The sequence below is a fragment of the Brassica napus genome, chromosome C4 (genome assembly GCF_020379485.1).
Source record: "Brassica napus cultivar Da-Ae chromosome C4, Da-Ae, whole genome shotgun sequence".
Taxonomy (NCBI): domain Eukaryota; kingdom Viridiplantae; phylum Streptophyta; class Magnoliopsida; order Brassicales; family Brassicaceae; genus Brassica; species Brassica napus.
The window spans coordinates 41,579,243-41,604,342 of NC_063447.1; the positions used below are offsets into that span (position 1 = coordinate 41,579,243).

At 36.9% G+C, this 25,100-nt stretch overlaps 4 protein-coding genes and 1 non-coding gene across 5 annotated transcripts; 4 read left to right on the forward strand and 1 right to left on the reverse strand.

The window, feature by feature from the left end:
* Positions 1–4,408: 4,408 nt before the first annotated feature.
* Positions 4,409–8,100, forward strand: LOC106393773. The gene is made up of 8 exons (XM_048755882.1): positions 4,409–4,437; positions 4,530–4,950; positions 4,992–6,161; positions 6,256–6,484; positions 6,632–6,881; positions 6,950–7,237; positions 7,307–7,412; positions 7,492–8,100. Exons 1-8 carry the CDS (start codon positions 4,409–4,411, stop codon positions 8,098–8,100), a joined length of 3,102 nt encoding a protein of 1,033 aa, XP_048611839.1.
* A 33-nt stretch (positions 8,101–8,133) lies between these two features.
* Positions 8,134–10,353, forward strand: LOC106393775. The gene is made up of 5 exons (XM_048754738.1): positions 8,134–8,641; positions 8,716–8,922; positions 9,001–9,090; positions 9,185–9,292; positions 9,365–10,353. Exons 1-5 carry the CDS (start codon positions 8,138–8,140, stop codon positions 10,052–10,054), a joined length of 1,599 nt encoding a protein of 532 aa, XP_048610695.1. The 5' UTR covers positions 8,134–8,137; the 3' UTR covers positions 10,055–10,353.
* Positions 10,354–11,368: 1,015 nt separating this feature from the next.
* On the reverse strand, positions 11,369–11,475 carry LOC125586674. The gene has a single exon (XR_007323210.1). It is a non-coding gene; the product is annotated as a small nucleolar RNA R71 (small nucleolar RNA).
* On the forward strand, positions 11,375–13,246 carry LOC125586082. The gene is made up of 3 exons (XM_048755883.1): positions 11,375–11,691; positions 11,737–11,839; positions 11,885–13,246. Exons 1-3 carry the CDS (start codon positions 11,375–11,377, stop codon positions 13,244–13,246), a joined length of 1,782 nt encoding a protein of 593 aa, XP_048611840.1.
* A 7,453-nt stretch (positions 13,247–20,699) lies between these two features.
* LOC106396034 lies at positions 20,700–21,885 on the forward strand. The gene has a single exon (XM_013836329.3). The coding sequence runs from the start codon at positions 21,051–21,053 to the stop codon at positions 21,636–21,638; it is 588 nt and encodes a 195-aa protein (XP_013691783.1). The 5' UTR covers positions 20,700–21,050; the 3' UTR covers positions 21,639–21,885.
* The last annotated feature ends 3,215 nt before the right edge of the window (positions 21,886–25,100 follow it).

Here is a 25,100-nt window from a genome sequence, read left to right on the forward strand (position 1 = left end):
GTCATACTTCGTACCGTTTAGCAATGGGGATGAAATAACAGCTCCTAGGTTATCTCCAGACGTGAGATCGTACGGTGACATCGTCCGTCTTGTAGGTATTGCGGTTCCGTCGGTGATAGACATCTTGCGCATAACTGGTTTGAATTAGTAAACTCCTCGTGTATGAAGAACACATGCAGCTCTTTTAGAATAAGAAATCAGCAAATTTAGAGGAATGGATCTTGCTCTGATACCATGACAAACTTATGAATTGCAGAATGTTAACTTGTCTTATTGATCTCGATCTTATAGAGTATATATAGTCTCATGCTCATAGGCATAAACCTAAAGAGAATAATGTAAATATATAGAATAGGACACTATCTAATAAAGTCGATATACATGAATATATGATATCTTTATATCTCCCGTAGTAAAACTCTCTATGGAAAGACCTTGTAGTCATAGCTAAAAAATCAAAATTTTATTTTGCGCTTTTGGGATGTGAGAGATCTTAAAGTACGGAAAGCATATCTGAAAAGTCTTTATCGCCTCCAATTTTATTGCAAAACTTGGCCATGCATGAGGATCTTTTAACATTGCAATCAGATTCTTACAATCTGTTCCAAAGCTTTGGCATATCGAATGTTGAAGCATCCTTTCCATAGCCCATCGCAGTGCTTCCACTTCTGTATGCAAAGTAGCCTCCCGCCTTCTTAAGTTCCGCGTCCCAAAAACTTGAATCTTCCCCAAACTGTCCATCCAAACTCATCTGCATCCACTAAACTGAATTGTAGAGGTCCATGAGCTGTCTATCATGCAAATATTATCCAAGCTTAAAACTTCTGATTCTTCTATAAGATGTTCTTGTGGAGATGGAGGTATCGTCTTATTTTCTTTAAACCAAGCTTGACGTTCGCTTTCTGCATATCGGACTAGTTACAAAGGATTTATGTCTATCCCCCTAAAGATTTTATCATTTCGATATACCAGATTATCCAGGGATAAGGATCCCTATTTAATTATGGTTCCTCAATGATGATCTTTCTCCAGAAAAGGTAGTCCATATTAGCATAAATAATCGATATCGGAAAGATGCCAGGACTAGATGAAGTTGCTGATAAAGACCATGCCTGTCAAGCTGGTGGGCATTCAAATATGACATGAGTAACAATTTCTTCAGGTTTTCCACATGGCATATTATGACGTGTCAGATTCCTCGTTGCCACCACATGTTCTGTTATCAGTTACTCGTTAATTTTCTCTAATATATTTATTCCCCTAATTCCCCTTTTTTAACAACTTTAATCAAATATGTGTTCATAAAATTTATTTCACTTATATTTAAAGTGAGAAACGAATAATATTGTTTTACTTGCAAAATATTTTAACAAAAACTAATGAACTATTACTATTATTATTATTATTATTATTATTATTGGAAAAAAAGGCTGGTCTATCAACAAACAAGATATGGTCTAAGAGCCGAGACCGGAATAAAACAACCAATAAACTAAACTCATGTGAAACGTTTGCGCAGTCTTGGCTAGTGAGTTGGCTGTCATGTTTTGTGCCCTTGGAACGTTGATGATCTTAATGTCTTGGAAGCGTTCTTGAAGAGATGCTAGCTCTGATAGTTGATATCTTGCATATTTGCATTGTTTTAACCATCCATTTTATACACATTGATCATATAGATTAGGAATTAAGCATCTTTAGGATCCATATTGCATTCATATGTCTTTATCAGGTATTGGAGTGTCCTATGGAGTGATTGGAGGTATTTAGAAGCATTGTGGCCCAAGAAGAGATGGAAAATGAAGTTAGTTCGACTTGGTCGAGTACGGCGCGGGTTGAAGCACCCCGGGTTCATTTACCTGCGTAGCCCGACCAATAAGAGGCGACGATGAGCCCCCACGCGGGGTCGAGCAACGGGACCGTGAACCCGCGTGCACGAAGAAGAAAAGGCATCGACGTCTCGACTCGGGGTGAGAGATGCGGGGAGCCGTATCCGCGCGCACGAAGATAGAAGACGAAGGCTCACGTGGGCTCGAGCAACGCGGGATCGTGAACCTGCGCGCATGAGCTGAAGCTGCTCGACGCTCCAACGCGGGATGCTTCACGCGGGTGCTGCTGATGATCCCTACCCGAGTCGCGTCTCTTACTTAGGCAATTTTAGACATTTCTTAAGGGTATTTTAGACTTTTTAAAGGAGGCCATTAGGTATTCGAAGGATGATATAAATACTCTTGTAATCTCAAAGTGGGATCTTATCTTATTTTTCTATCTAATCAAAAAGAACTTTTAGGTGAAAGATCTAATCTTGATCATTATCTTTTGTGATTGCTTAGTTATCTTGATCACTAATCATGATTAACACCAAATCATCATTGATTCTTGGGTTCATCATGAAGATTAGTGAGTAGTCATCTTTGGATTCATGGGTTAGGATGATTAGGATGATTAAGTGATGATCTAGAATGTCTAGGATAGATTAATATGTTTCCTTGTATGATTGAGTGAACTTAATGCTAATCTAGAGTTGACCATCTCAGAATAGAGATTTAGACATTTCATCGCCTGAAAGGTGTTCGATGAAATGTCTGAGCCAACTCAACATGCTCTTAACTTACCCCACCAAAGATATTTTATGTTGGGGGAGTTTTGATAGTTGAATGATCTGTTCTTAATGATTGCTAGCTATACACAAACCAAAGAGATTTGATGTTTGATCTATGAGAGAAACTGAGCTTTTGTCTTGATAAAGAACTAGCTTAGAAATGTTATCTAGATTTAGGAAAATGTGTTAATTGAAGCTTGCCATTTTAGATTAAAAACTTAGTCATCTGAAATCAAATTCCTATTTCCATGACTCCTCTTTTATCCAATTGCTTGAAAACTGCTAGTTAGTTGTGTTAGAATCTTGTTAGTTCATTGAACTGAATGCACTTAGATTAAGTTTGAACCTGCATTCTCTTTGCTTCAAAATATTTAAAATGGATTGACATCTTAAATACTACATGATTTGAATTAGGACCCTTGAAAAGTCCATTTCAAATTCGGCGCCGTTGCCAATTCTAAGTTGTTTTTGACATTGAGATTTGGTCCTTACTTGAGACTAAGTCTTATTATTATATCTTGTTACTGATACTCTCTCCTAGCCCTTTTGTATCTCAGGTGCATGAACTTGCGGAGCAGAGGTCCAACAGACCTAGTTCCAAGAGTTGAAGACATTAGAGCACTTGAAAGGGAGATTGCAAGGAGAAGAAGAGCAACAGACTCACCTAGACAGATTGGGGTTTATGATGAATCAACATCAGAATCAGCCTCAAGATGGAGAGGGCATTGCCTAGGGGGCTGCCAACCTTAGGCTACAACACCCACAGCGCCAAGCAAGAGCTATTCGCACACATGATGAGCCCAATATCCATGGGCATAGAGCTGGCATCAGAGCACCAGCTGTGGAAAACAACAACTTCGAGATCAAGTCAAGCTTGATAAACATGATCCAGAGCAACAAGTACCATGGTCTTGCCTTGGAGGATCCACTAGACCACTTGGATAACTTTGATAAGCTGTGTGGAACAACAAAGATCAATGGTGTCTCTGAAGATGCATTCAAGCTAAGGTTGTTTCCATTCTCTTTGGGAGACAAAGCTCACACATGGGAGAAGAGCCTTTCAAGAGACTCAATCACCACATGCACTACAAGAAAAAGAGGTTTTTATAGCGGAGTAGGATAGCGTTTTTTTCGTTTCTGCTATGGTTGATATGTAATTGGGTTTTATATAGCGGTTATAAAATTGTAAACGCTATCTTTAGTTGGACCGAATTTTAATAGTCATTTTACATAGCACTTTAGTGCGGAAGCGCTACGAATAAGTTAGGCGGACAAAATTTTCATTTGCCCGGGCTTACCAATTTCATTTGCCTGAGTTCTCATCTCCCCTCTATCTCTTCGTCTCAATTATTTTCCCGATTGATCTGACTCTAAAAAATTAATCTCTTCTAATAACACATTAATCTCCTATTTCTATTTCGATTCTGAATCTATAAAACCCAACAACTGTTCTTCGATTCTGAATCGTAGGTACAATCTCGTTTATTCCTATTTAACTGGTGGCTGATTTAGGGTTGCATGTCCAATTGATTCCGTCTTTTACTCTTTTGCAGGGAGCTTTAGATTCAGATCTTCCAAGAAAGGTATCTGTCGTGTATTTTTCTAGGTTTGGCTATAGCTTTTGATTTTGTTTCAGTTGAATTATATCATTGCTTTCATTTTCCAGGTCGTTTAAATCAAAATAGAAGACATTTTTATCAGGTAAAACCAAACCTATTTATACTGATTCTTCTATAAGTTGTCTTTGTGTGTTCTTGAGGCATAATAAAGTTAGTGTTTTTATATACATTTGGTCGGAGCTGTTGTGCGATGGATAAAGCTTGGGTCTGGTTACCAAGGTATAAATGTTACTGTGTTTTGCTTATCTTTTTTTTATTTCATTCACGAAATTGTGCTTCTGAATTAATTTTCATTTGTGTGCATCTGACAGGAATAGTCTCGAGTATGAGCAAGGTGCAACTGAGTTTGTTTTTTCGTCATCAAGACGATTGGGTGATCTAGTTGAAATGTTCTGCCCTTGCGTTGATTGCCGCAATGTCTGCCATCAATCAAGAGAGACAGTTTTTGAGCATCTCGTCATCAGAGGGATGGATCAGAAGTACAAGAGATGTAAATATTGGAGTAAACACGGGGATATAAGGCCAGATAAGACAGCTGATGTTCAGACGTCTGAAAATGAGGCTTGTGAGTTGATGAGGACAGCTTTTATAGCGAGCGATGGCAAGACACCATTTGAGAAGCAGAATTCAGAGGATTTTGATGGTATTGAGAGGCCAGAAGAGGACGAGTTTAGGAAGAAGTTAGATGATGCCGAGACTCCACTGTACCCGACATGTCTGAAATACACCAAGGTTTCTGCTATCATGGGTCTTTACCGTATAAAAAAGTCAAGAGTGGGATGTCAGAGAGCTATTTCGACCAGCTAATGACATTAGTTCATGACATGCTACCTCCAGATAATGTTCTGCCTAAGTCTACGGATGAGATGAAGAAGTTCTTAAAGGTGTTTGGTTTTGGTTATGATGTCATCCACGCCTGCAAAAATGATTGTATCCTTTATAGGAAACAGTATGCGGAGTTAGTTTGCTGTCCAAGATGTAGTGAATCAAGATGGGAAAGAGATAAGCACAATGGTGAGGAGAAGAAAGGAGTTCCATGTAAGGTCCTTAGGTATTTTCCCATAAAAGAGAGATTCAAGAGGATGTTTAGATCGAAACGGTTGGCTGAGGATTTATGTTGGCACTTCAACAATGCAACTGAAGATGGATCTATGCGGCATCCTGTGGATTCTTTGACTTGGGTTCAGGCAAACGATAAGTGGCCGGAATTTTCTGCTGAAGCAAGAAACCTGAGACTAGGTCTTTCTACTGATGGGATGAATCCATTCTCGATCCACAACACCAAGTACAGCACGTGGCCGGTTCTCCTAGTTAACTACAATATGGCACCAACTCAGTGCATGAAAGCGGAGAACATTATGTTGACGATGTTGATACCTGGACCAACAACACCTAGCAACAACATTGATGTGTATCTAGAGCCCCTGATAGAGGACCTCAAGGACTTGTGGACCGAAGGTATTGAAGTTTATGATGCCTTTAAGAAGGAGAGTTTTAATTTAAGAGCTATGTTGCTGTGGAGTATCACAGACTACCCAGCTTTAGGGACATTAGCTGGATGCAATGTTAAGGGGATGCAAGCGTGTATTGTATGTGGGAAGGAGACACCGCATAGATGGCTTAAGTTTAGTAGGAAACATGTATATATGGGCAACAGGAAGCGACTGATGCCTGGTCATCCCGACAGACGTAGAAAGGGTTGGTTTGACAACACAGTGGAGTCTGGTGTTTCAAAGAGGATTCAGAGTGGGAAAGAAATATTTGACAGCTTTAGAGGATTTAGAAATGATTTTGGAAGACCATTAGCTAAAAAGGAGAAGCGTAAAAGGGCAGAAGCAGAAGATGACGATGATGAAGCTGCAACAGCTGAAGAAATCGAAGAAGAAGATGATTTATGGAGGTTGAAAAAAAAGTCTATCTTCTTTGACTTACCATATTGGAAGGTATACGTTCTGCTTTACAATTAATTTTAACTTTCTGAATTTATGTAAGCTAATTAAATTGTTTGTGATAATTAACTCTACATAATGTTTGCAGGAAATGCCTGTCAGGCATAACATAGATGTTATGCACGTCGAGAAGAACGTCTCAGACGCACTACTATCTATTATTATGAATAATGCAAAATCAAAGGATGGGTTGAAAGCAAGAAAAGATTTAGAAGACATGGGAATCAGGAGCAACTTACATCCAGAGAAGCGTGGGAAGAGAACTTATTTGCCTCCAGCTGCATTTTGGCTTTCCAAGGAAGAGAAAAAAAAATTCTGTAGACGACTATCCAAGTTTAGAGGCCCCGATGGATATTGTGCAAATATATCCAATTGTGTCTCATTGGATCCTCCCAATATCGGCAGCATGAAGTCACATGACCATCACGTTCTTTAGCAGAACCTTTTTCCTGTGGCATTGAGAGGTTTATTGCCTAAAGGACCTCAGATAGCTGTCAATCGTATCTGCAACTACTTCAACAGACTTTGCCAACGAGTTATTGATCCAGAGAAGCTACTGACTCTAGAATCTGAGATTGTAGAAACAATGTGCCAGTTGGAGAGATTTTTTCCACCATCACTCTTCGACATTATGTTTCACCTTCCTCTCCATCTAGCTAAAGAAGCACGCTTGGGTGGCCCTGTGCACTTCAGATGGATGTATCCGTTTGAGAGGTAAATTTGTTTTTGTCTTTGTCGTATACTTTCAATAAATAGACTAACTTATATGTTCTGGTATGTAGATATATGAAGACTCTAAAAGCTTATGTCAAGAATTTTGCACGACCCGAAGCTTGTATGGCTGAGGGATATTTGTCTAGTGAATGCATTGCGTTTTGTATGGAGTTCCTTCGAAAATCTGTTCCAGTCCAGGAAGTAATTAATAGAAATGAAGATATTGAGGCAATTCAGAATGTCCTTGAAGGAAGACCATTACAGAAAGCTACAGAAGTAACCCTCACAGATAAGGAGAGAGATATAGCTCATCGTTATATCCTCATGAATACAGCAGTCATGGATCCGTATATTGGGTAAGTAAAACAGCAGTTAGATATATAAAGTTGTTCTATTTTATACATCGTCTAACTTAAAGAAAGCAGGTTGCATTTGGAAGAACTGCAAGCTACTGATGAAAGATGCGCACAAAATGAAACTCTACTGTGGAAATATCACACAGAAAGGTTCCCCCAGTGGATAAAAGATAAGGTAAATGAGCTTATTATATGCTTTAATCTTTACATTTTTTTAATATTATTAACTCTGCTACACGTTTCATGTTAATTAGATACCTAATAACTCGAAGGAACATTCGAAAAGGCTGAGATGGCTTGCTTTTGGACCAAGGAATATTGCTCACACATACAAGGGATACGTGGTGAATGGACATCGATACCATTGTGATGATGTAAAGCGCAGTACACAGAATAGTGGGGTTGCATATGAAGCATTTTCGATGTGTCGAGCTAGCGCTAAAGATTCTAAGCAAATGGCGGACATGGTAGCTTACTATGGAGTGATAAAGGAGATCATATTGGTGGACTACCACATGTTCCAAATTCCCCTGTTTAAGTGTAGTTGGGCTCACAAAGGGAAAGGAGTTAAAGAGGAAGAAGGGTTCACACTTGTCAATCTTCATATGAACCAGTCATCATTTGCAAACGATCCATACATTCTGCCATCGCAAGCTAAACAGGTCTTTTATTCTAGAGAAGATGAAAGCTCACCTTGGTATGTTGTTATGCGGGCACCACCAAGAGGATACCATGAGTTAGAGACAGAAGAGAAGATCGATTTTGAACCATCAGTCCAGCCAATTGAAGATATAGGATATCAATCTGATGATGAGAGTTTCTGTGTTAGGGAAGACTGTGAAGGTGTCCTTGTTGATGTTTAGATACTAAAAATTCTAGTTTTGTTTCAGGTTCTCTGCAATGATGAAATCTCAAGCTGTTAATGAGCAAAATCGTCGCAGTAAGCGTCAAGCAGGTGTTGATGCGAGTCCTGTCGGGTCAGAGGTTCATAAGAAACAAAAGAAGAATGCTCCGAAGGTTAATGAAAGAGAAGAGAGTGATGCTAAAGAATCGACTGAGGACGAGGCGCAAGACGTAGAAATGGATCAACATTCACCAACTGAAGCTGAAGAACCCATCCCTGCTTCTAGCAATGGAGTGTCCAACACCGATGACACTCAGACACAGCAATCCGAGATCAAAACGAGGAAGACAAGGGGTCTAACTAAAATGCGCAAAGTGGCCAAAAATGCAGAGGACAAGGTAGATGTAGAGTTCAACTCCATAGGTGAGCATGTCGGTAGTGGATCAGTGATACTCTCATCCTTTCTTGGTCCTCTTGTGAGGGAGCATGTGCCAGTATTGCTAGATGACTGGAGACACGTCGAAGAAACAACAAAAGACGCTTTATGGGAAGAGATTCAGGTAATTTTTATAAGTTTTTTCGCTGGAGTACTAGTTTAAACTATTTTAGTGTTTAACATTTCAATATTTGACAGGGGAGGTTCAACTTGACAGAGGAATGGCAAAAAGATGCAGTCTTTAAGCAGATGGGTTGCTTGTGGAGGGCCTCGAAATCTAGGCTGACTTCTATAGTCCGTTCTATTAAAAACAAGGCTCAGATACAGAAAATGAAGCCTAGCAACATCCAATCTTCTTCTGCTTGGAACAGTTGGGTGAAAGCTAGGTGCACCAAAGATTTTAAGGTTAAAGTTAATGATGCTTGATTACTAATACGATTTATTTTAGATAAAAGTTATGGTATCTGATGGTTGTGTTAATAGGTACAAAGTGATAAATACAGGAGACTTAGGAAGATTCAAATTCCGCACACAACAAGCCGAAAAGGCATGAGTCGCCTAGCTCATGAGATGGTATGTTTGTCTAATTCTTTGAATTTGGGAGAAAAGTAATGACTTTATTTGCACCTAAGAAAGTTACAAGAACTTTTTCTGATCGAACTTGTAGAAAAGAAACAGCGATGATCCTAAGAAAGTTACTAGAACTAAGGTTTGGGTAGCAGGACATACGCATTCAGATGGGAGACCCGTGAATGAAGCACACGCTGAAACTATTGTAAGCATATTATGAATTCTTATTAGTTAAGGATCAAGACAATTTCGTAATGTCTTCGTTTTTTCTTTGCAGGAAAAGATTAAGACAATTGACAGTGAAATAGATTCTAACTCCTCGGATAACATTGGTGAAGATGCTGTGAGTCAAGTTCTCGGAAAAGAGAGACCAGGAAGAGTTAGGGGGATGGGCAGAGGAGCGACTATTACGAAGATGGCTTACTTACAAGCTAGAGACAAACATGTCCAGAAGCTTGAAGCTACTCAAGCGGAATTAACTACCAAGCTTGAAAAGTTGCAAAATGTTGTTATTGACTTAGCTGGCAAAAAGGTAACTTTCTTATACACTTGTCCAATTAATTGTACTTGGTGTTTCAATATGATGCTTACTTGTTTTTTTTGTTGTTTTAAGACACATAAAGATGATGTTTCTAGTTCTGAAAGAAGCGATGGTAGCAAGAGAGGAATAAGGTGCCAGATACTGGATTGGATTTCGACTGATGATGTGGTTGTAGGTGAAGGAGAATACTACTCAAGTGAACCCACATATAAGATTGGTCGAATTCCTCTGGGTCCTAATGCGGCAGCTGTAATTGTCAACTCTGTAGCAGTCGAAGATGCATGTGTCTGGAGACCAACTACAAGTATTGGAACACTTGCTGAAGCTGTAGGAGTTAAAATTGCATGGCCATCCGAGAAGTTAATATTGGACGATGTTATTGACTTCTCAAAACATGCTAACACTGTCGGGTCAGAGGTAAACTGAAATTTCTTGTGTTATTTTCAAATTCACATTGAAAATCGATTACTAATATAGAATACATTTGGGATGATTATTAGACTATGGATGCATCAGTAGGAAGGGTACAAATATTTGATTACTGGAATGTAGAAGATGAGTTGATTGCTGAGGGTGTACTGGTGTCAACTGAACCTAACCAATTGGTGAACGATATTCCGCTTGGACCGAATGTTGCAGTTATAAAAGTTGAAGTAGTTGTTAAAGATTCTGCTTTCTTATGGAGACCAGCGCCTCGAATGTCAAACATGGGTGATGCACTACATCAGATCATTGCTTGGCCAATTGATAGGGCACGACTATCTGATACAACTGCTGAATCAACCAAGAAAACCAAATGTGGTAAGCTTCAGATGCCAGTTAATTTGTCATCGATATGTTGCAATTCTGTGATGTTATTGTGATTGTGTTGTGTTGATCTTTTTTTTTTGGTCTTTCAGAGTACTAGTAACAGCACTGGTAGTAGCAACAAAGTTGGTAGACAGAAGTGTGCTCTTTTGGACTGTCATAACTCTGGACAGACAGTAGCTTGGGGTCGTGTGTTTTCAACAGATCCAGCAGACAAGGTTCATTTCATCCCTTTAGGTCCCAATGCTTCTAAGGTCATGGTAGAGGTTTCCAAGATGGATGATGCACGAGTGTGGAGACCAAACTCTGAAATTGAAGTCATAGGTGATGCAGTAGGGAGCACAGTGGCGTGGCCTACTGATAAGGTTGTTTTCATATGAGTGATGAGTTGTGAAATTGAGAACTTTCAATTGTCTTAGTACTTTGTCATAATTATGAGTTTCATGTAATGTTGAACTTAAAAATGAGTGTATCTTTATTATAATAAAATTTCTATTTCTAAATCTGAAATTTATGTTTCTAAAAATAGTTAAAAATATTTATATATATAAAATATATATAATTATAAATACTGAAACGAAGCTACTTTAAAAGAGTATAGAAACAGTAGCACTTATATAACTGCTATGGTAATATTAACTATGGCTTTTTAAAACCGCTATTAAATAATATTTGATCGCGTTAATAAAGCGCTATTATATAATATATAATAGCATTAATAACCCGCTATTGTATATCGGAATACGATAGCAGCGCGAAAAAGTGCTATCTAAAGTCTTCGACCTATTATAACGGGCGATGACATAGCGCTTGCAATATCGCTATCGTATCTATAGATAGCGGTTTTCAGCCGCTAAGAAAACCCTTTTTTCTTGTAGTGATGGGATGAATGCAAGAAAGCTTTCCTCAACAAGTTCTTCTCTACTTCAAGAACTGCTAATGAATGAAATCTCTGGATTTCATCAAAAGACTCTTGAAGGCTTTGGAGAAGCATGGGAAATGTTCAACAGCTACATCTCTCAATATCCTCATCATGGCTTCAATATGGAGAGTTTACTTAGTACTTTCTACATAGGTGCTTTGCCAAAGTTTAGAAGCCAACTTGATACTGCTAGCAATGGTTTCTTCTTGGGGAGAACTGAAGCAGATGCTTTGAAGCTTGTGGAGAATATGGCTAAGAGTGATTCAGTCTACAGTGATGAGCATGATAGAAGCAACAGAGGCAGTGGAGGTGATGATACAAACACCAAGAAAGAGTTAAAAGCTTTACAAGAAAAGTAGGATATTCTTCTCTTGGATAGAGCTACACAAGAAAAGGTGAACTTTGTTGGTGAGAAGAAACAAGAAGGGACTGCAGTGCTTAATGAAGTTGATGGTCTAGAAGGTCAAGAAGAGTTGTGCTTTGTGAATGCTAATAGGACATGATACAAGAAGGAGCCTAACTTTCAGTACAACAACTACCAACAAAATCCCTTCTATAACAACAACCAACAAGGTGGTTACCAAGCTAGACAAAACTACTCTCAAGGTTTCCCCTCCAAAGGAAATCAGTCTACACAAATCCAAGTCGGATCTTCTACTTCTGCTCCACAAGAGAGTAGCACTGATGCAATGTTGAAGCAGATCTTGCAATCCCAAACTAGAAGTGAGAAGCACATTGGATATGAGCTGAAGAACCTTCACACCAAAGTTGATGGAAGCTACAATGATCTCAACAACAAGTTCTCAAACCTTGCTTCCAACTTCAAAGCTTTAGAGAACCAGTTTGCCTCAATGAGTAGTAACTCAAAACGCCCTATGGGATCACTTGCCAGAACCTCTGAGCAAAACCCCAAGGAGACAATGAAATCCATCACCCTTAGGAGTGGTAAACAGTTGCCTCCTAGAGCTCTCATTAGGGATAATGAGAATCAAGATGGGGAGGTGGTCATCAATGTGGATGATGATGTAGTTATTGTGGATGAGAAAACCAATGAAGAGATCTTGGAGAAGATAGTTGAAGCTAAAGGGAAAGGAAAAGTTGGAGAAGAGAAGAAGGTTGTGAACAAGAATGAAGCTGCTACTTCATCAAAAGGAGCTCCATTCATTCCTCTTCCATATGAAGCAAAACTTCCCTTCCCTGGTAGATTGAAGAGACAATTTTTGGAGCAATACAAGACCTTGTTTGAGAAGCAAATGAGTGAAGTTCAGATTACTATGCCCATTATTGATGCCTTCATGCTAGTGCCTCAGTACAGCAAGTTCCTCAAGGATGCTGTAACCAAGAAGAAGAAAGAGATGGAAGGGATGGTAGTTCTCACCCATGAATGCAGCGCCATTATACAGCGGCTAACCATCCCCAAGAAGCTTGAAGATCCAGGAAGTTTCACACTACCTTGTGCCATTGGGCAATTGGCTTTTGAGAAGTGTCTATATGATTTGGGAGCAAGTGTGAGCCTTATGCCTCTCTCCATTGCTAAAAGGCTTGGGTTTACACAATACAAGAAGTGTAGACTCTTTCTTGTGCTAGTTGATCGCTCAGTGAAGATTCCCATTGGTATCCTAGAAGATCTCCCTGTTATGGTTGGAAATTGTGAGATTCCTACAGATTTTGTGGTGTTGGAGATGGATGAAGAACCAACAGATCCTCTGATATTAGGGAGACCTTTCTTGGCTACAGTAGGAGCTGTTGTGAATGTTAAGGAAGGGAAGATTGATCTTCATCTTGGCAAAGGGAACATCCTGCATTTTGACATCAAGGAGGTGATGAAGAAGCCCACTACCCAAAGCCAAGCATTCTACATTGAAGAGATGGAAGCTTTAGCTAAATAGTATTTGGAGGAATTAGCTATTGAGGACTCTCTTCAACATGCCCTAACAGTTGATAGAGAGACTCAATTGATAGAAGATGAGGAGAGTGCAAGGTATGTGAGGATGCTAGACTGCCACAAGGATAAAAGTGGAGAAGACAACTTCATAGAGCTTCCACAAGAAGTTCAACATGCTGCCTCAGTTGATCATCAAGAGAACCTCCAAGAAGATGATTGGAGTGAACTCAAAGCACCAAAAGTGGAGCTTAAACCTCTTCCCCTTGGTGTAAGGTATGCATTTCCTGGACCTAATGAGACATATCCTGTCATTGTGAGTAGCGAACTGAATGAAAATGAATTGTCTAAACTTTTGAATGAACTTAAAAAGTATAGAAAGGCAATAGGCTACTCACTAGATGATATTAAAGGGATATCACCTTCTTTATGCATGCATAGGAAACATCTAGAGGATGAATCTATGACTTCTATAGAACATCAATAGTTCCGTTGAAAAACATGACCATGCTGTTGAATCCTTGATCATCGAGATTAGTTCCTTCCAGTATATCCCAACATGATGGCATGTTGTATGTTGAATCATATTCTCCATTGACCAAATAAGAGCATCCAATTCTGAGTGTAAAGGGGACAATCGTCTCTCCTTGTTTCTCAACCCCATGAGTTGCTCATTTCTCATTTCATCTTGCCAAACTCAACCATAGACACTATATTGTGATTCTGCAGTCTACGATCCATCTACCAAACAAATACATTATAAGCATAAGGCCTGTGTATCATGTATCTGGTACGGAGGCTGTACATCATCGTTGGGTTTTGATTTTGCATCAAACCAAGATTACAATCTCTTTGGGAATGTCTAATTAATTCCGCCTGGTGCAGACTGATTCCTCTGAATAACTTATCATTCATGGCTTTCAAGAGATACCACATGATCCATGGATATGGATCTTTGTCTAGCTTCGGGTTTTCTATTTCTTTCTTTCTCGAAAACATATAATCCAGATTGGAGTACACAGTTGATATAGGAAAAATGGTAGGACAAGATGGAGTCAAAGCCAAATCCCATGTTTGTAAAGCAGGTGGGCATTCAAAAATCACATGATTGATTGTTTAGTGATCTTTTCCACATCGCGAACAATGATTATCACATCGCATATGGGGACGTGTTGAGTTTCCTGTCACAGCCAAGAAACCTGACCTCATTTGCGATATTAGGTGACGCATCTTCTGAGGGGCGTTAATTTTCCAAGCATGGGCCTGTAATTTTGTAATACTCGGCTCTGATACCATAACTTCAGAATTTCGGTTAAGGATATTATCTGCAACCCAATATCCCGATTTTACGGTATACAACCCACTCTTCGTATAGCCCCAACAATATATATCATCTCAAATGGACTGGTTTATGGCCAAATTCCTGATAAGGGGTGTATCCTCTTATACCACAAATTTTCCTAGCATATCAACATTCCACATTCTTCGTGAACCATAGATAAACTCACCAGCTGTCATATGTGGATGGGCTACTGATACAGCTGGTCTAGCTGGCCTTGCCGGAGTAGTGGGAATCCATGGATCCTTCACATACAATTTGATATCCTGAGTGTACCATGTGTCTTACTCCCAACGCTAGTAATGGCTACACAGTCAACAAGCTCGTCCAAACATATGAAGGTGAATCAGCTTCAGGTGCTCGCAATGGTGAGCTCAGGCGGTAGTACCTCCCTCGAAGGTATCTCGCAAGGAGAGTCTGGGAATTGGATCAATCTCCACATTTTCTTTGCTAGCAAAGCTAGATTAAATTGATGGATTAATCTGAATCCAATGCCTCCTTCATATTTCGGTTTTCATAGTTTATCCCATGTAGCCCGGTGCATTCCTCGTTTGGGTGAGTTTGTACGCCACCAGAGTGTGTGATGGCTCTTGCTAATTTTTCACATATCTCAAGCGATAGCAAAAGCCTTGACATTGCATATGTGGGCAACATTAAAGGTATGCCCTTTATAATGATCTCCTTTCCTCCTTTTGTGAACCATCTCCCTGACCATAAGGAAATCAACTAGCTTACATTTCGATCCACTTATATCCTCTGTGATGCCTAAATAAGTTCTCATCCCCCCCCTCCTTTTCGTTTTATTATTATTATATTATTAATATTAATATTATTAATTAGGTTTTGATATGTAAACAATTGATCTATTTAGGGCCTGATTGGTTTCCCCGCTACCACCCGCAAACGCAGTTTTTGCGATCGGTAGCGGTTGACAGCATTTCGGAACAATCATACAACCCGCCACAAATCGTTTTGAAATGCTCTGAACCTCTTAAAATCAAAAGGTGGTTCCAGGTAGCGCAAGCTAGCGTTTGTGGTTGCGGGTGGATAAATAAATATAAAATTATTTTAAAAAGTATTTTAAAAATCTAAAATTTAAAATTTAAAATAAGAATATTATAAAAATATATATACACATTTTATTTATTAATTTAAATTCATAAACAGTATCATAAATAAACATGATATTATTATAAATCATATTATATTAATAATCATTATATTTTATCACAATAGTATATTTTTATATTTTTATAATGTTATAATATGTTAATATTGGTAATTTATTATTAAACTGTTGCAATACCTCATAATCAGCCAGTCACAAATATTCCGCAAACGCAACAATATTTAAACGTTGTGCTAGTTGTACAAAACGCTTAATAACGCTTGGAACCGCAACCACCCGCATCCGCAAACTTCCATATCCGCAATCGCAACCGTTGCGTTTGAACCAGTGAGGACTTAATGTGTGTGGTGTCTAAAATGTATATGTTGTATTGAAAGATGGTCTTATTGAAAAATGCATATTACGTTTTCTGTGTAAATGAAAAGGACAAAATAGACTATTAGAGCCTGAGAGACTGTCCCCTAAAACTGGAACATGCTCAAATTGGGACGACAAACAGTACGATTGATAAATTTCATGCTAAGTGCCGAGACAAATTTGTAGCACTTGGTTTTCTTTCTTTCTTACACAACAATATGAGAGAACAAACTTCGTATACATCTTCACGGATATAAATAAATTAATTTATGTCGAAATAAGAGTTTATCCGGAAAAATATTCTTTGAGAAACTTTTTTTACGAAACAAAAACAAAACAGATTTCTGTAAAATTAAATTCGATTTTTATTTTACCAAAACTCTTTTGTAAAATGAATCAAAACAGTTTTACAAAAAAAGCTTTTGTAAACTAAATTTAGAAAGATTTTACGGAAAGCCTTTCGTAAAATGAATCAAAACATTTTTACAAAACAAACATCCGTAAAACTAACTTTGAAATTTTTTTACGAAAAACCTTTTGTAAAATAAATCAAAAATGTTTTACGAAACAAACTTTTGTAAAACTGAGTTCGAATTTTTTTTGCGGAAAACCTTTTTATAAAACAAATCAAAACAGTTTTACAAAACAAACTTTTGTATTAACTTCATAAAGTTTAAACGGAAAATATTTCGTAAAAATAGATACACATTCAATAAAATGAATGTACCTTGAACTTGTAAAAATCAAGTCATGATACATGTATATCAATTAACAAAATTAATATTTCTGTTAATATACAGATCTAGAAATAATTCATAGTCGTTCATATTTATAACTGTAGTATAGTAATCTCAAAAATTCTACATAGTATGAAGAAAACATAAAAATTTAACTAATGATACATATAACGTAATTTACTAACCCCACAGAGTTTGGCTTCTACAAATACATAATCATACAAGAGGACAAATAATAGATGAATTTGTAATAATTATATCTGTGGTGGTAAATATAAATAAATCATCAAAATATAGTAATGTATTAAACTTGTAACAAATCTATATTTAGGAGTAATTTAAAACCATACAAAGCTACAAATTTACATCCCATATATATTAAAACATATAACCTTTTACCTATGACACGTATCAACACTAAAATAATTCTAAGAATTACTAGAGAATTAAGTTGGTTCATCTAAACATATACTATACTTCGTATTAAATTAATCAAAAATTTAATATTAATGTACAAAGGGATATTTTAATTATTTCATTAAATAAAAGCTACGAAATTATCTAATATGATTAAAATATACATTGCAATTAGTGATTTTGAATAACAAAGATTTGGTAACAAATTTTAAATCTTTAATCATTTTTGTTTAATTATGTATTATTAAAATAAATTAAAATCGTATCCACCATAGAATAAAAATTAACTTTTTCGTATATATTATATTTTAAATTTTGAAAACGACATTTAAGTACTAAAATTGTTTAAAAAGTCTCACATTTAAAAATCTGTGATCAATGGTTCAATTTTTGTTATAATAAGATACAAATGATCAAACTATATGAATAGGAATTCTCATTAATAAATATTCATTCATATTAAAAGTATATATATTTTAATATTGTTTAAATTAAATTATATACCATATAAAATAAATATTTTAGTTCATAAATTTGCATTGAACAATTATTGAGAACTTAATATTTTAAGTTTTCAATTTGCATTGAAATTTAATATTATTATAAATTACTAAAATTATGTAAAGTCCACATTGAAATTTTTGTTCTTAGAAATTTAAAACTTTTTTATATAAAATACAAATAATCATAAAATCATATAAGTATGAAGTTCTACTTAATAGAAAACCATATTAAAAGTATACTATATATGTATGTTTATATCATTTAAAATTAACTATATACCATAGAAAATAGGTAAATAAATTTTTTTTTATTTATTTATTATAACAAATTGTAAACAAATAAAAAGTGATTATTTTAATTTATATGTTCGTGCCAATTTAATGATATATGTAATAGTTACTTGTTTCTCAATTATTCAATATATAGTTAATATTGATTATTTTAAAATATGTAAAAAATGCAAAATAAGTAATAGCATACGTAAAAATATTTGTATACCGAAGATTCGTCCGGCACAAGACGTATATCTTAACCTAGTTAACAACAGAATTATGAACGCACGTAGATCTGGTGAATCTTATATCGTAAAAAATAATGTGGCGTGAGAAGAAAATGACTACAATATTTTTGGTGAAATTTATAGTCACGATGACTACTTTCAAACCAAATATATAATCAAAATCGCTAATTAAAATAATATTAAATTCTTCATTTATTTTGTTCTAGTCGTATAGAAAACGTAAATATAGATTTGATGGAATTTGTTTTATAATAAATAGAGACATAATATTTGATAATACAAACCATTAATTTGCAATACAAAATATATATGTCGGTGAATATACTTTTTTGGTATGATTAATGTTATTGATTTGTTACCATTTTCTCAAGATATAATCACACTATTTTTATCCAATGGCGAAATATATACTCATAATATTTTTATTTTTATTTAATGGTGAAAATACACATCATTACAAATAATTAGATTATTGAAATAAATAGTAGATATTAAAAGCTTTATTGAAAAATTAAAAGGTATAGCAACCAAATTTGTGGAGGCCCCCTTGGTCCAGTGGTCTGACCAAGGGTTCATTAATGCTTCTACGCCCACAGGTCTGAGTTTCAATTCCCGGAGAAAGCTGAATTATGCGAATTAAAGGAGAAAAGACTTACAAGAGATCTGCAGCATGGCGCAAGGAGTACCGTCAAGCATGGATCCCATAGGGCGACTCAGGTGAGCAGTCAGGCGTGAATCTTCATACGGCAGATAGAATTGTCGGCTGTAGAATCGTCTGTAATATTTTTCATAGTTGTAATAGCATAATTATCCAGCGTTAAAAAAAAAAAGCAACCAACTGAAACTTTTGCTAGTAATATAGTAGTTTGAATCAATTATTAAAAAAATCAAAAATCGAAAATCCTATTAAACATGGTAGTGTTAACCACATTTGTGAAAAAAATCTTTTGCACTTCTTATCAGTATGTCCCGATCTTCTGAATATTATTTTTGTGCGTTGTATACGTGATGAGGTTGTTGTTTATATCTTTAAGCTTTATCCTGCTAAATATATCATCTAGCGACGTAAATCTACCTTGTGCCTCAAATATTCCAGAAATTTACCCAACTCGCAAGAAGCTTCTCGATAAAACAGTTTACATTAAAAATATTGCAAAGCAAAATACCCTTTGACGTCAACTGGCAAAAAATAAAGTGAAATAGGTCAATTTTTTGATTAATAGGTTTAGAGTTCACAATTTGACACTTCATCACATCTGCTTTGTGATTCTTTTTCAAAGATACCCACAAATATTTTGAAGATTTTTTCTGAGAATAAAATGCTTAAAGGGGGTCGATTTGTAAAGCATAATATCACACATTTACACATATAATCACCATGGATCCAAACCTCAACACTTGGTAAATAAAGACATCAGTATTTCCAATAGGATTAACTAGTTTATCCTTAGTTAGGTACTTATCCAACTTCAAATGAGTTAAATATATATTTTTATCTCTCGTTGCCAAATCATGAAATTTTTCCATCAAAAATTTCGGTCAGTATTGCATCTGAAATATTACTCAATTCATGCTCCATTGCCTTCTCACTTGTTGGGCCATCGAAGTTGTTAATATTTATCCGCATGAGTGATAGATCCTAGATTTTACCAGTTTTAGGCCATGTATTATGCTATGTTTAGAGTCCTTATTATCTATTTCGAGTCTGTTCTACGTCATTTACAGATCTATGTGCGTTTTGGAGAACTTTGGAGGATATGGAGTAAAATTGAGCTTAAAAGGAAGAGACCCCGTAGCTGTGTAGAAATTGGAGTCGAGACACGTTGTGAGCGTCAAACAACGCCTCTTTGGTGTCGATCGAGGTTGATGAAAAATGGCGAAGCCGACTAAACTTTCAAGAATCGCATTTTCCCATAAATTTTCTTATTTGCAAAGAAGCCCCTGAGCAGGTTTAACCTATTTATATCTATTTTCTAGCCACTGTTTAGGATACGCTTTATACTTTGAGAGAGAGATTTTGGAGAGAATATCAGAACTTCTTCAAAGATTGATTGAAACCTCTATATTTCTTTCCCTCAATCTATTATTCATTTTATGATTGCTTCTTTTATGATCATGTCTGAGTAATCTATTTGTTAGATCTAGGGATTTTCTAAGGTTTTAATGAATTTGCGATTGATATATCTGCTAGGGTAAATCCAATGTCTCCTTCATTAGGATTGTTCTTACTGCATTTTGTTAGAGTAATTAACTACTAATTATTTTCGGATTTTGAGGATTTAAATAATTTTGGATTTTAAAAATATATATATAATTAAAATAGGTATCTGAACTCGAATCTGAACCGAACCTGCAATGATTCGAACCAAATACAAACCAAAATTTGTAAAAATCTGAAATACGAATGGATCAACTAAATCCGAATAGATATATGAAATGTCCATCCTCCCACCTCCCCCCCCCCCCCAAAAAAAAAAAGTTATACAACAGATCTCGGGATTCTAGTTTCTCGCCAGGTAGACTACTTAGGGATCGAGCTGTTGCTCCTCAAATCTCTATGTAAAGAAAATGATATGTTATGCTTTTCTAGTTAATTCTTTCTAATCTCCCATTTATAAACCCTTTCCCCGCTTCATGATTTGAAGTAGAACGTTTGAGTAATTCAGATCGTAAGCAAACACTCTTTTCTTTGTTTTCTGCTTTTTACATCAACCCATATTATTTTTATAGGGTTTTTGTTATCCAAAAGTATATTGATCAAATCTAATTTTCTTCTTTTTGTTATTGTTTGCATCTGACGGTTATAATATGGTTGAACTCTTGTTTCTTCTATCCTTTTTGGTGGAACTACAAAGTAATTGCTTTCAGATAAATCTTGAGAACGAACTAATGAAAAATGGAGTGAGTTTTATTTCATTACTTTTTAAGAAACCAGTTTCATGGTTGTCTTTTATCGCCCCACCACTTCTTCACATCGTAGGGCTTGATTTCTCGCAAATCATCCTAACCTCAGCTGCTGTGTTCTTCTCCTCTTTTTTCTTCTCCTCTTTCTTATTCCCTCTCACAATCCAAAAACCAAACCCTATGATAGACTCCAAGGTTCAAGCTGAGGATCTTGGTCAACAAGACACTTTAGGAAACATCGAAATATCTAGGAGCACTGATGATATTGTCAGAAATAAAGATGAAGAAGAGGGAACAATTCCTGATGAGGAAAGCCTTATAGAACTCTCCTTACCAAGCGGTCACTACGTTGGTCAGCAATTCAGTACTATCACTGGACATCAAGATTTCGGGCATATCCAACTATTAGCCGAGTCTGAAGATGATAATCTGATCGAAATCGATATTTCAATCGGATCCATCGGATTTTCCAGGTTTCAGTTCAAAGCCTGATACATGTTCATATTTTCTACAGCTACGAAGGGAATAAACGATTGGATGTAAAGTAATTATTCCGCTATTTTTGCACGTCACAAGTTTTCTGTGTGTTTTTAATAAACTATGTAGTTGTAATTTTTTAAACAAAAAAAAAAAAAAAAATGTAGTTGTAATTTATACATCTTTTTTTCTCCAGTCTTGTGGGGGTTTTGCTATTGTTCTAGATTCTAATACCATGTGCAAGTTTATAAATAGTTTAAATTTTCTTGAATATTTAAATTTAATTAATAACTGAAACTATTTAGTTTAATCAATAATGGTCAATATCCCAGTAAATTACATTGACTAAAATGCGATCGAGTTGTTAAATTCAGTAAATGTTGTGAAACTTAGGATTTAGAATCTGTAAGTTCTGTATATTATAATGAATAAGTGTTCCCTTTATATAAGGGTTACAAGAGAGATAAATGGAAATACAAGAATATGAAAGATTACAAATCATAAACATAAGTAAATTAGGAAAACTAGAAGAATAGAAAGTTTTTTGGCCGTCTCTCTCTCATACTCGGCCGACTCTCTCTCCTCTCTCTCTCTCCTGCGGTTTGGGCCTCTAATAGATCGGGCCGGTTATGGACATCCATCAATTGATTTATAACACTCCCCCTTGGATGCCATAACCATACAGGGATTGTAATACGCTTAATGTTGCCTCATTAAAACCTTATCAGGAAAACTCAGTGGGACAAAACCATGATGAAGGAAAAAGAGTACAACACGCACTACTCCCCTAGATGTGAACCTCAGTGGAGGTCCTCCAGCCTACGCATCACAATCTGATGCATGAGCTTCCTGAACGTGCATGTAGGAAGTGCTTTTTGGTGAATAGGTCTGCTGAATTGTCACTTGATCGTACTTGGACGACCTGAACCTCACCGGCTTTCTGAAGCTCGTGAGTGAAGAACTTAGGAAATATGTGCTTCGTCCTATCACCTTTTATGTAACCGTCCTTGAGCTGAGCAATGCACGCAGCATTGTCCTCATACAACACGGTTGGCTCTTTGCTCTCGACCATCCCGCAATCAGCTCGGACGTGTTGGATCATCGACCTCAACCAAACACACTTGCGGCTGGCCTCATGTATGGCCAAGATTTCCGAGTGATTGGATGATTTGGCCGCGATGGTTTGTTTCATGGAACGCCATGAAATTGCCGTACCTCCATGTGTAAAGACATATCCAGTCTGTGATCGAGCATGATGTGGATCTGATAGATATCCTGCATCAGCAAAGCCAACTAAACCATCTTTGTTTTGGTTAGTATAATATAGACCCAAGTCTTTCGTTCTTTGCAGGTAACGAAGAACATGTTTAATCCCGTTCCAGTGCCTTTGGGTCGGGCAAGAGCTAAACCTAGATAGTAGGTTCACGGCAAAGCTTATATCAGGCCGTGTGTGAGTTGCCAAATACATTAAAGCTCCTATGGCACTGAGATATGGCATTTTGGGACCTTGGACATCCTCATCGTCCATCTTGGGACGGAATGGGTCAGTGTCTAGACCGAGAGATCTCACGACCATGAGACTGGTCAGAGGATGGCAATCGGCCATATTGAATCTCTTGAGTACCCTTTCTGTACACGCCATTTGATGCACAAGGATTCCATCACTTATGTACTCAAGCTGTAATCCCAAATAGAATTTCGTTTTTTCCGAGATCTTTCATCTCAAATTATTTCTTAAGGTATTCAACCGTTTGGAAAATCTCTCCAGAGGTTCCTAGGATATTTTATATCATTAACATATGCTTGTATACTTTAGTTCTCTAGAACATGTTGCATTTGACAACTCAATACCCCATGGGACTTTCATATAAATCTCATTATCCAGTGGACCATACAAGTAGGCGGTTTCTACATCCTTTAACCGCAAGTCTATTTTTCTTCTTTTATGGCCTTACTTGTTAGGAATCTAAATGTTTGTTGTATCCACCACAGGGGAGTTTGTCTCCTCATAATTGATTTCTGGTCTTTGTGGAATCCTTGTGCATATGGCAGTGCTTTATATCTTGCTATCTCGCCATGTATCATTTCTTTCAGAAAGACTCATTTTGTCCAACTGGTTTCATATCTAGAGGTGTCCGAACTATGGGACCAAAACCTCTCTTTTCTTAATGAACTTAACTCCACGTCCCCTTTCCATTTGATCTAATCTGATTCGTTGAGTGCACTCATGTATGGACGTGGGTTCATGATCCTCATTCATTTCATAATCTCAAGTGCTACACTGCATGCAAATATATCATCAATGTCGACATTCTTTCTCTTGTTCCATTTGTGTCCCGGACATGACATAACTTATTGAGGTTTCATTATGACCTTCAGTACCCTGAAGCTTGGCGTCCCATGCCTCATTGTTAGGCACCTTAGGTACAACCATTTTTTTATGGTTTCCTCATCCACGGCCGTGGCTTTTAAGTTTGTCCATCTTAGAATCGACCATGTCTAGGATTCCCACGTCCACGGATTTATTAGCACCTTTCTTTAAGATCCGAGGGATCTTATCTTTGGAACTTATTGGTCTACCACGTTTTCAAACGTGCCTTAGACTCAGTAGCAACTTGATTGTCTCCTTCTTGAACATAAATTCTTATTGGTGCATTAGCAGCTGGTATATATGACTTAGTCATTCTATTCGGGTCAGTAACGGAATCTGGCAATTGTTTAAGCTAGCTTTTGTATAATCTTTTGGACTTCTAAATCTCATTCTTGAGTCCGAGGATCTTGCCAAGATATGGATGTTTGATTCCATGATATTTCTTTTACCATTTTACTGCTATCTCCCCCTAATGTTGGAAGTTCGGATTCATTGAAATGTCAATCCGCGTATCTGGCCTTTAAACAAATCACCCGTAGTTGGCTCGAGATACTTTAAAATCGTAGGGGAATCAAATCAAACATATATCCCCATCCTCCTAATGGAAAATATTTGGCTCGTGACCCGTAAGCAATTGTAATGGGGAATATCGGCCGCGTGTCCCCACGCTGAGACCGGAAGTCTCGACCTCATGAGTAGTGGTCGAGCTATGAGATGTATGTGTTTCATAAATGATTCGGCTAAGCCATTCTGTGTATGTACATGTGCCACGGAGTGTTCCACACTTACCCCCATGGACATACAGTAATCATTAAACGCTTGGGAAGTGAATTCACCAGTATTACTAACACGTATAGTCTGGAAATGAGCTCGTAATCAAATTATCTGAGCAAGTAACCTGGCAAATGCCAAGTTTATCATTTCCTTAGTGACTTTAACTGGTGATGGCCTAGAAATGAGTTTCCCTTGGGAACAAGCAACACAAGATAGGTGCTTAGGGATGATTCGTTTCTCTTTAAGAGAATGGCCGTTTGAGTTTAGAGTGAAATTGTCGATTGCTTCTTTGTTAAAAGTGGCATTAACTTTGATCATACTGACTTTAGCAT

What these genes read in the sequence shown, in the direction of transcription:
- LOC106396034 (XM_013836329.3), top strand. Translation starts at nt 21,051, where the DNA reads ATGGTTGAACTCTTGTTTCTTCTATCCTTTTTGGTGGAACTACAAAGT.
- LOC125586082 (XM_048755883.1), top strand. Translation starts at nt 11,375, where the DNA reads ATGAATGAAATCTCTGGATTTCATCAAAAGACTCTTGAAGGCTTTGGA. An exon ending in GATACAAACACCAAGAAAGA is followed by an intron (nt 11,692 to 11,736) that starts GTTAAAAGCTTT and finishes TCTCTTGGATAG; the next exon opens with AGCTACACAAGAAAAGGTGA. An exon ending in GTCAAGAAGAGTTGTGCTTT is followed by an intron (nt 11,840 to 11,884) that starts GTGAATGCTAAT and finishes CCTAACTTTCAG; the next exon opens with TACAACAACTACCAACAAAA.
- LOC106393773 (XM_048755882.1), top strand. Translation starts at nt 4,409, where the DNA reads ATGGATAAAGCTTGGGTCTGGTTACCAAG. An exon ending in GCTTGGGTCTGGTTACCAAG is followed by an intron (nt 4,438 to 4,529) that starts GTATAAATGTTA and finishes TGCATCTGACAG; the next exon opens with GAATAGTCTCGAGTATGAGC. An exon ending in GTCATGGATCCGTATATTGG is followed by an intron (nt 7,238 to 7,306) that starts GTAAGTAAAACA and finishes TAAAGAAAGCAG; the next exon opens with GTTGCATTTGGAAGAACTGC.
- LOC106393775 (XM_048754738.1), top strand. Translation starts at nt 8,138, where the DNA reads ATGATGAAATCTCAAGCTGTTAATGAGCAAAATCGTCGCAGTAAGCGT. An exon ending in GTCGCCTAGCTCATGAGATG is followed by an intron (nt 9,091 to 9,184) that starts GTATGTTTGTCT and finishes TCGAACTTGTAG; the next exon opens with AAAAGAAACAGCGATGATCC. An exon ending in AAGCACACGCTGAAACTATT is followed by an intron (nt 9,293 to 9,364) that starts GTAAGCATATTA and finishes TTTTCTTTGCAG; the next exon opens with GAAAAGATTAAGACAATTGA.